Source organism: Corvus brachyrhynchos, unplaced genomic scaffold (assembly GCF_000691975.1).
Source record: "Corvus brachyrhynchos isolate BGI_N302 unplaced genomic scaffold, ASM69197v1 scaffold10, whole genome shotgun sequence".
Classification (NCBI taxonomy): Eukaryota; Metazoa; Chordata; class Aves; order Passeriformes; family Corvidae; genus Corvus; species Corvus brachyrhynchos.
The window spans coordinates 5,838,878-5,849,139 of NW_008236180.1; the positions used below are offsets into that span (position 1 = coordinate 5,838,878).

Genomic DNA, 10,262 nt, shown 5'->3' on the forward strand with positions numbered 1-10,262 from the left:
CTGCCGCCTCCGACCATTTCACATTTTATTCTCTGCAGAGCTGGCTAGGCAGTGGCACACTGATTTTTCTCTTACCCATGTCTCCTGAAGAAAAAAAGGAATGATGGTGGAGGAGAAAAAAGGGAGGGAACGGAGCTGGAATAGCAAAGTTTGGTGTTTGGCTCAGGAAAAAAAAAAAAATCAATTAAAAAGTTGAAATAAAAAGCCTAAGAAGCCTCTTTTCCAGAACATTCAGATTAGCAAATACCACTCATTCATGTATGAGATCAGTGACAGTGATGCACAGCAGGGGCACACAGCAGGGGCCCACAGCAGCTCCCCATCCCACATGTCCCTGTCATTGCCCAACCTTGTCTGTGCCCCGTTCTGTCCCCACAGGCTGCAGTGTGACTGCCAGCACAACACCTGTGGTGGCTCCTGCGATCGCTGCTGCCCTGGCTACAACCAGTTCCCCTGGAAGCCTGCCACTGCCGACAGCGCCAACGAGTGCCAGCGTAAGTGGGAGCTGGGCTCCTCCTTCCTGCCCAAGCACAGCTCTGCTGTGGTGCACTGGTGGGGCTGGTGCTGAGTGGGACTGGGTGAACTGGAGGGCAGTGACACAGCAGAGAGGGCTCTGCACAGCAGGTGATGGTGTTCAGGTGAGGCTCACACAGGAAGGTCTCCAAGGTCCGTGTGGGACTTTGGCTCTGCTTGCATTCCAGTTCCTCCTGTGTGTCCAAGGGTTCGTGCAGGCAAGTCTCGTTGCTCAATTCCGTCTGCAAGATGAATTAGGTTTGGATGTGTTTACATACAGGACATCTTTATTTGTCTAGAGAAACCTTTGGTCAGTGCTGACAGTGGAATTTCTGCTGCGCTGGGAGTGCAGAGCACAGAGCTGCACCACATGGTGTCTTAGGAACGCAGGGTGGCAAAGGATCTTAATGCTGTGAGTTTGTAAAGCCCCCTCACCAGGTGCTGGATTTTACAGCTCACCTCTATCCAGGGTGGGATAAAAGAGGCAAGAATGTTGCTCTCTGAACCAGACTACTCAAGGCCCCACAGTGTGGTAATTTTTCTTTCTCGTCCATACACGCCTGCACATACTTCACTTGTGATTTTGTGCCTGCTGCGCTCTCCTGGTTGCAGACCAGACTTTGTGAGGGAGTTGCTGCCTCTGTGCTTCAGAGAGGGCTTGGGAGATCATGTAATCCCCCAGATGCATTCAGGCATCTTTCCTTATGGAAAAGCAACCCATCCAACATCAAACCCGGGAGGCAGAGTTGACATCTTGAGATCCAGCTGCTGACTGAAGGACCTCTGAGGACGAGTGGTTTAGCTCCCATCACCTCTTTGTATTCCAGCCTGCAATTGCAATGGCCATGCCTACGACTGCTACTACGACCCGGAGGTGGATCGGCACAAAGCCAGCAGGAGTCGTGAGGACAAGTTTGAAGGGGGAGGTGTTTGTATTGACTGCCAGGTAGGCCCAAAGAGCTCCTCTGGAAAAGGCTGATGCAAATGTTTGTGTTTGTTTCCGCTGTCAGCATGGAGTTCAGCCTCGCTGGGACCTCCACCAAGCCCCTCTGTTATCTAAATTAGGTTTCTCCCTGGAAATTTAGTGTCTTTGCCATGTATTAAAGGAGTGTGCACCAGTAATGAGAACAGCACTTGGGTTTCTAGCTGTCCCCTGGTGGTACCACTACCTCCTAAAGCTTTAATTTGCTGCGGCACTGGAATTGGGAGGGACAGGTTGCTGCCCAGCACAGTGGGAAATCCCTACCCAGTTCACAGTGCTCTGGCATCTCCCTGGATATCTCTCTGCCCACTGAAATGCCAGTCTTCAGTCTCTGTGAAAGTGGGAAAGTAGCTCTGCCCTTACCGAGGTGATGGTGACTGTGACGTGGTTAAATCATGCACTGGCATGAAACATTTTGCTGTGCTACCTTGCTGGGAGGAAACAGGTTGCTGCTATCCTCCAATAACAAAGTGGTCAGGACATTTTACCATCTGAAGGAAGTGAAATGGGCTCGAGGTCAGATAGGAACCTGTAACTCACACTGTTTATGGGAGGATATGGTTTGTGGGAAATGCTTTGTTTCCAAGTCAGTGCATGTGGAATTTTGAGCAGATTTAGGTCTTTGGTGTGCTGACACTCCTGAGCTGCTTCCTCTGTAACCTGGAGCTACTGGTTAATCTGATAGACGAATGTGAATCCTGCAGGCAGAGGAACTGATGCCTCTCTAACCCACTGTCTTTCAGCATCACACCACAGGCATTAATTGTGAGAGGTGCATCCCAGGGTACTATCGATCCCCCGACCACCCCATCGACTCTCCGTACATTTGCTACCGTGAGTGCGAACTCCTTTGCAGTGACATCCTCCTGGACTTGGTGACACTGGGGAGGGCGCTCTGGAGGGTTTCTGAGAGGTTTTCCTGCTGTAGGGAGTCTGAGGCCTCTGTCAGTGACACTGCTGCTGGCTTGTCCCTCTCTGCAGGCTGTAACTGTGAGTCTGACTTCACCGATGGCACCTGCGAGGACCTCACGGGGCGCTGCTACTGCAAACCCAACTACACCGGGGAACACTGCGATGCCTGTGCCGAGGGCTACCTCAACTTCCCCCACTGCTACCGTAAGTGGGGGGTTCAGATCTGGGAGCCCACAGACCCAGCGGGTGTGGGAAGGGCAAGCAGCTCCAGCTGTGGCTCTTGGGTTGTCTTTTCCCCGTGCCATGTGGCACTCCTGTCCCAGGAGGAGTTCTTTCAGGTGGGTACAAATCCACATTTGGCTTGGGTGGAAGCTGGACCAGAGCTGAACTGGTCTGAACGCAGAGCCAACAGAAGCTTCCCATTTGGCTGGAGTTTTCTCTCACTTTCTGTGAAAGACAGGCTAAAAACGGCTGTAATGGATCATTGTTTAGTGGGATATCTGTGCTTTATTCCACGTTCCACATTTTCATTCAGTCTGTTCATCTTTGGGACTGTCAAGCCCTTGATATTCCATCAGGATTTCTCTGTGTGTCTGTGATGACCCGTGCAATGTCTCTTTCTCTGCACAGCCGTTCCAGCTTTCTCTCACAATGATACTGGAGAACAAGTGCTGCCTGCAGGACAGATAATAAGTAAGCAGTGCAGTTTTCCTTGATGCTTTGGCAATGCTGTCGTTTCTGTTACACCTCCCATCCAATGCAAGATCAGTTCTTCAGATTATTGGGCACGTACGTTGTATGAGGCAGCCCTGAGTGGTTGTAAGAGAGCACAACCAGCAGCTGAGGGTGGGGGAAAGGAAGTTTTATGATCCCCTTTTTATATACGTGGAATCTCTAGCCTAGAGTGACAGTGTGATTTTTTTCTGGGGTCCAGGCCATGTGGGAATGTCCCTTCTGCCCTCCCTGTGAGGAGCCCTCCGAAAGGTCGTGGAGGGGCTGTGGCTGAGCTGGGAGTTCTGCTGTGGCTGCCTCTGTCTAGCCTAGAGTGACAGTGTGATTTTTTTCTGGGGTCCAGGCCATGTGGGAATGTCCCTTCTGCCCTCCCTGTGAGGAGCCCTCCGAAAGGTCGTGGAGGGGCTGTGGCTGAGCTGGGAGTTCTGCTGTGGATGCCTCTGAATGGTTGTGCAGAGGCAGCCACTCACTCTGTGTCACTTCCTCTGTTGTTCAGAAAGCTCATCCATGCTCTCATCCCTGCTCTCCACTTCACTTCCCTCCTCTCTCATGCTCACTCCTCTCAGTTCATCTACTCCCTTGTGCTTTTTTCTGTCTCTTTTTCCCATCGAATCCTCCTCTGTCTCATGCTTCCCAGCACACTCCAGATAACCTTTTCCTTCCTTCTGATATTTTGAAGTCTCTATCTTCCAGACAGGTTTTTTTCTTTCCTGAGCTGGAATTTCTCACTTCCCTTCTCATTTCTCCACCTCCTCCTCCCTCTAGTTTTTGGATGATGTTTGTCCTTCCCTATCCCAGCCCAGCACCCCACACCACTGCTGTTGGTGACAGCAGGGCTGCCTGGAACACCATACCCTGGCAGTGGGAAGGTCTCAGGTGCAGCTGAGCATGGAGTGACCAGAGAGAAAGCCCAGAGTTCACCCTGGTTAGCCAAAGGCTCTGATTATTTCCACACTACACTGAATCAGCTCTGGGCTTGTGGGAGCAGCATTTGCCTGCCCTGTGCATTGCCCTGCTGCCCATCCTGCACCTTCACACCTGTGTGGTGCTGAGGCCTCCCAGCCACCCCACAAGCCAGGTGTGGTTTGGTTGAAACATTTGCATCTGATAGGAAGGTTATGGAGGCAAATGCTTGAGCATTTGAGTTGCCTCTCATGGCAACTCCTGTCCTTGTGGGGCCTCAGAGCTCGACTGACGGCGGTGCGTGGTGTCGCCTGTTGTGTGTCCCCATCCAGACTGCGATTGCTACGCGGGTGGGACCGAAGGCAACGCCTGTCGGAAGGACCCCCGGGTGGGGATGTGCGTGTGCAAACCCAACTTCCAGGGAACACACTGTGACCAGTGTGCCCCAGGCCACTACGGACCCAGCTGCCAGCGTGAGTACCCAGGGCAGCGTCCCCAGGCTCGCCCTGCTGGGATTCTCCTTGTTCTCCACCCATGCTGGGGAGGAGGAATTCCACAGCTCCACTTCCAAGTGACAAATTCCCATGACTTCTGCACTTCTGCTGTTGTTTTCCACTCAGCCCTGACCCTCCAGCATCCTCCCAGGCTCTGGGGGGCTCTTGAGGAATTCCCTATGGATATGAACTATGGGCCAGGCATGCTTGCTGTCAGCTCTGTTCCCTATGCTTTCTCCTGCAACTGCTCTTCTACCCCAGAGGAACAGGCACTCTGGTTCCTTTCCTGGGAAGGCTAAAGACAAAAACTTGTTTATTTACTGATGCCCTTGTTGCTTTGCAGCCTGCCAGTGCTCTGGCCCTGGTCAGTACGATGGCACCTGTGACAGCGAGACAGGGCAGTGTCTGTGCCGGACGGGATTTGAAGGGCACTCGTGTGACCAGTGTGCTCCAGGCTACTTCAACTACCCTCTGTGCCAGTGTGAGTATCTGTCCTTCACAGGCCTGGGTGGGGACACACAGCCAGAGTCCTCTGGCAGGGGGCTGAAGGACTGGATAGTGATTTTGTGGGTGTTTGGAAAATATGTTGATGGTTTGAACACTTAGAGCAGCACCTAATCTGAGAAGCCCAGGACAAAGACATTTTGCCACGAGCTCTGGCCCAGGCTCGCAGCTCAGGGCGGGTGGTTTCTGTGTGTTGCAGTGTGTGGCTGCAGCTCAGTCGGGACGCTGCCGGGAGGCTGCGACTCCGCCGGGAATTGTTTCTGCAGAGCCGAGTTTGCGGGGCCGCGGTGTGAGCAGTGCAGCCCTGGGCACCACTCCTACCCCCACTGCTACGGTAAGCACCTGAACCTTCAGCTCCTGCTGCTCTAAAAAACATACCTGTTCTTGCAGGACTTGGGTGTTTCTCAAAATCAACCCCGTGTGGTTTGCACTGTGAATTTGGCAGGATTGTTTTGGAGGTCATGGATCATAGCAAAGCCTGGAAGACAAAGCAGTTTTTATCAGTCGCACTTCCTCATCACAACCCTGCCGTTACCTGGTGTCTCAGCTTATGCCTCTTTTGTGTGTCATTTTAGTGCATTAACCTACGAAACTGCTGGGAAACATTGAATGGGCTGTAAAAATCCCTCCGTGGCATTTTGCTGGTGTGGCTATGAAAATACTGCATGATTTGCCAAGGGATTAAGAAATTAATTTAGTTCTGATGGAAATGGCTAATTCCTGGGGGGCTGAACGATGGTTCAGACCAGCAGTGCTTGGCCACAGATCACAGGGATCATCAGAGTCCTGCTCTTACAGCTTGCTCCTGCGATTCCCGGGGTGCAGTGGACAACAACTGCAGCCCAGCGGGGCAGTGCCGGTGCCACGGGAATTTTGCGGGACACACCTGCAGCCAGTGTGCCCTAGGCTTCTACGGATACCCCAGCTGCACACGTGAGTAGCACCGTACTGCTCTCTACTACCTGAAAGGAGGGTGTAGCCAGACCAGGGTTGGTCTCTTCTCCCAAGTAACAAGTGGCAGGACAAGAGGAGACGGCCCCAAGTTGCACCACGGGAGGTTTAGGTTGGGTATTAGGAAAAATTTCTTCACCAAAACAGTTGTCAAGCATTTGATCAGGCTGCCTAGGGCAGTGGTGGAATCACTATCATTGGGAGGATTAAAAAGCCGTGTAGATGTGGCACTTGGGGACATGGTTTAGTGGTAGACTTGGAAGTGCTGGGGGAGTAGGTGGATGATGGTATTAGAGGTCTTTTCCAACCTTAATGAGTCTCTGATCCTGTCCATTTCCCTGGGCACTGCATCACTCCTGGACTCTTGCTGCTGGTGCCAGGACTGAGCAGTGGCTGTGGTAGGTGCCTGCAGCCCCAAATGCTCTGACCAGCCCTCCCCAGCTCCAGGCAGAGTGTCCCCATCTCCCTCCCTGTCAGCAGTCCCGACTGGAAGCCAGATGTACTCTTATGTCTCCCAGCAAGAATTTACTGCTCATTAAAAAGTAATCCATGATACAATTTCCCTGAGGCAACAAAAGAGCGTCATCACCCTCCTGCACTGGACTAAATGTGGACTTCTGAGCCATGCCAGCTGGCAGAACACTCCTCCCAAATGCTGATGCCGGCAATATGCCTTTGAAGAGGCTGGAAGCAGAGATGAAATGGTCTCACAGGACTTCAGTAGTCACTTTTTTTTTGTCTCATAAAGCCGTGTCCACATTGCAGAGCTGTAGAGGACGCACAGTAAAGAAAGAAAAGATCCACCTGATTTTTATATATTTTTTAATCTGTTGTCTTATGAGCAATCTTTTGCTGTTAGCCAGTGTGGGGGTGTCAGCCTAGAATGTCTCCTTCAGCAGGGATTTGAGGTGTGCTGGCTGGGCAAGAAAGGCGTGGGCAGCTCCCTGGCAGCTTGCTGACCTTCCCTGTGATAGGGCAGTGGGATCTTTGTGCACTCATGGGCAGCAGGTTTTGCAGGAAGCTGTGTAACCATTGCTCTGCCCTCACCCCACTGCCCACATCCAACATGCACATCAGGGCAGACCCTGATGGCCGAATGCTGCTCCTGGGTGTTTGGGATTTTGTAGGGTCTGATACATCACTGGCAACTGACCTGGGTGGATGAGATCACACCTACCCCTTCTCCTCAACCAAAACTCTTCCCTGCCTCTTAAATACACGTAAATGTATGTGAATGGGTGTGATAAACACTGAGGCTTCTACTATTTTTCCTAAAAGATTGGGGTAGTTTTAACCAAAAGCAACGAATGAGAATTCTATTTATAACCCACATTTCTGGCTGCTTTTGGTGAAGGTCAGGCAGACAAAAGAGGCTGCTGCTGGGAAGCCCTGAATGCAGCTGCAGCAGTTCTCCCCCCTCTCTTGCAGCTTGCCAGTGCTCCCGGGAGGGGTCCCTGCATGGCACCTGTGACCAGGACACGGGGCAGTGCAGCTGCCGGCCCAAGGTGACGGGACTGCGCTGTGACAGCTGCGTGCCCGGCGCCTACGGGTTCCCCCACTGCGAAGGTAGCCCCTTCTCCCTGATCTCTTGGCACACTCCAGTGTCTTGGGTGCTGGTAAATGCATTTATCATCCCCCAAAAGCTTTGCAAGGGGAGAAATAACCCCAGTTAGGGACAGCCAAGGGGAGAGCTGGCTCTATAAATCCGTTCTTTTCCCCCTCTTTTCTAGTGGGCTCCTGTAACCCAGCAGGGTTGGAGACTGCAGATCCCTCGCTGGCCCCGGTGAGTATCAAATGAACCCACCACAACCCTTGCAGGTCATTTTTATATGATCCCCTTTATCTCATGTTGGATCAGGTCCTTCCTTAAGCTCAGCCTGAAAGCATCCAGAGCAGCAGACCCCATGTTCAACCACTGTGCTGCAAATTCTCACCTGCTCTTTTCTCCCCATGCCTTTCCCCAGGGCTCCTGTGCATGTCGGGCATATGTTGAAGGCCCAGCTTGTGACAGATGCAAGCCTGGATACTGGAACCTGACTCCAGAGAACCCCTATGGCTGCCTGAGTAAGGAAATGGCATTTGCACAGCCCACAAAAGTCCCCTCCATGGTGTGAGAGCCAAACCCAAGCCAGTGGGCACCATCACTGCAGGATTGGAAGCGATGGCCTTCCTTCCATCTTCACCCAGAAGTGATGGGTCAAAGCTGGAGTGCTCTGGGTAACCCCCACGTGGAGAGGGGAAAGGCTGGAGCCCGGTGCTTTTTGCTTGGGATGAAACATAGGGCTCGTGCAGTAAGTTCTGCCATTCTCAGCCTTCCCTGCAGACACTTAACTTTTCATGGCCAAATATGCAGAAAAGGCAAATGTCTTTGGTAGCTGTGTCCTCAACAGTAGCTGTCCAGAATGGAACGCGAGCTCTTGTGCAGGGCTACCTTCTACTTGACCAGTTCTGGCTCCTCTTACCCAACCAGTATCCTCTGGTGTGGTGGGTGCTGACCCCATCAGGCATCTTCTCAGGGGCTGATGGACCTTCTGGCTTTCTTGTTCATCTCCCTCTCCCCAGGCTGCAAGTGTGACACCAAGGGCACCATCAGCGGAATCTCGGAGTGCCGGCAGGTGGGTTTACTCCTCTGCTTCCAGGCTCCTCTGAGCGTGCTGTGTTGGGAGTGTTCAGCTCTGTTTCTCACAGCAGCTGGTGGAGAGGCCCTGACACAGCTCTCAGCGCTTGCACCACAGTCTGGGCTTGCATGAGAATGTGGGATTAAGACCTGCCATAAATTAGGCACCTAAATATTTCTGGGTCTGTCCCAGGATGCCTGGATATTTGTTTGCCTGCATTGTTGGGTAATTTATCTGGCCCTTATCTGGCCCACCCATGTGCAGGAAGCCGTGTGGAGCGTGAAACTCAAAATGTTTCTGGAGTGTTTCAGACCAGAACCCAAATAACTGAGGAACAGCTTAGCCTTGACAAGCAACAAGAGGGAATGAGTTTCTATGCCTGCTTCTCTCCCAGGGCGATGGGCAGTGCTTCTGCAAAGCCAACGTGTGTGGGCAGTTCTGCTCGGCCTGCAGGGACGGCTTCTTCAACATGGAGAACGCAAATTACTTCGGCTGCCAAGGTGAGCTCTTTGTGGTGTGTCCAGTGAGTGAGGGGGGCCACAGGAACTGACCCCACGGCACAGACTGACTGCTTGGTGACCTTGGAAAGAAGGGGCAAGAGATGTCCCACCTCCTGTTTTGGGTCATCATTTTTGGGGGGATGTGGTTTAGTGCTTTAGGGGTTTCAGTGGTAGTGCCGGGTTGATGGCTGGAATTTGATGATCTTAAAAGTCTCTTCCAACCTTGATGATTCTGTGGTTCTGTACCATGGCCCAGAGCATGGGCTGGGAATTCCTGTGGATGTGGAGACCAGAGATCATGTTTTTCCACTATAGGATATAGGTCTGTCAGGCTGGGGAGCAAGCAGCCAGGTAAGGTACACCTTTGGGTACCAGAAACTGGTATGTTTGAACCACTGGTCACATCCTTGCAGCTGTGCCCCTTCCTCCTGCTGGGAGAGGTCAGGCATGGATACATGGGGTTGGCCACTCTCCACCGTGTCCATGGGAAGAGGTAAAGGAGGAGATCCGGCTGCTCTGAGCCATCCCACGCAGTGCTGGCAGGGCTGGGAAGAGGGAGCAGGGCTGTGGCTGGTGGCAGGGCCGTGAGGGTTTGCAGACCTTGTTCCCTCAGTCGCCTGGAAATAGCTCAGCGCTGAGGTGGAAGAAGAGTCGATCCAAGTGGGTCCGGGGCCAAATATGAAAACGGATACAATGGAATAAAAATAGTGGCCCCAGGCTCCCCGCCCGCTGGGATGCGCCTTTGATTAGTGACCAGGAGCTCGTTAGCACGGCGGGAATGTAAACCCTGTGAGGAGCGGAGCGGAGCCTGTCGCTGCCGGCACAGCACACGGGGTCCCACCTGCACCCAGTAAGCTGCACCTTGGTGTGCTCTGCCTCCCACGCTGTCCTCTGCCACCACGGGGATGGCGGCCTCGTTGTCTGGGCTGCTGTCACATCGGCCTGGCGGAGGTGTCCTCTTGCTGCTCCCTCCGGGTAGCCCAGCAGGTAACGGTGCTCTCTCTTTTCCCCAGACCAGCACAGGACCATTATTTCCCTGACCTTCACCACTTGAAATTCGAGCTGGAGGAAGGCACCACGCCGGCCGGCCGGGCCGTGCGCTTCGGCTACAACCCCCTGGAGTTCGAGGGCTTCAGCTGGCGGGGATACGGCC

At 53.1% G+C, this 10,262-nt stretch overlaps 1 protein-coding gene across 1 annotated transcript in view; it reads left to right on the plus strand.

Annotated features, from left to right (window-relative positions):
• LAMA5 (laminin subunit alpha 5) overlaps positions 1-10,262 on the plus strand; it is an 81,621-nt gene that overhangs the window by 39,628 nt on the left and 31,731 nt on the right. The window contains exons 6-20 of the mRNA XM_017735821.1: positions 379-494; positions 1,341-1,459; positions 2,239-2,329; positions 2,477-2,611; positions 3,038-3,100; positions 4,375-4,515; positions 4,880-5,017; positions 5,240-5,374; positions 5,839-5,973; positions 7,420-7,557; positions 7,722-7,774; positions 7,956-8,055; positions 8,554-8,606; positions 9,004-9,109; positions 9,860-9,959. Of these exons, the coding sequence (XP_017591310.1) occupies positions 379-494; positions 1,341-1,459; positions 2,239-2,329; positions 2,477-2,611; positions 3,038-3,100; positions 4,375-4,515; positions 4,880-5,017; positions 5,240-5,374; positions 5,839-5,973; positions 7,420-7,557; positions 7,722-7,774; positions 7,956-8,055; positions 8,554-8,606; positions 9,004-9,109; positions 9,860-9,959 (1,623 nt within the window). The remainder of the gene's footprint in view (positions 1-378; positions 495-1,340; positions 1,460-2,238; positions 2,330-2,476; positions 2,612-3,037; positions 3,101-4,374; positions 4,516-4,879; positions 5,018-5,239; positions 5,375-5,838; positions 5,974-7,419; positions 7,558-7,721; positions 7,775-7,955; positions 8,056-8,553; positions 8,607-9,003; positions 9,110-9,859; positions 9,960-10,262) is intronic.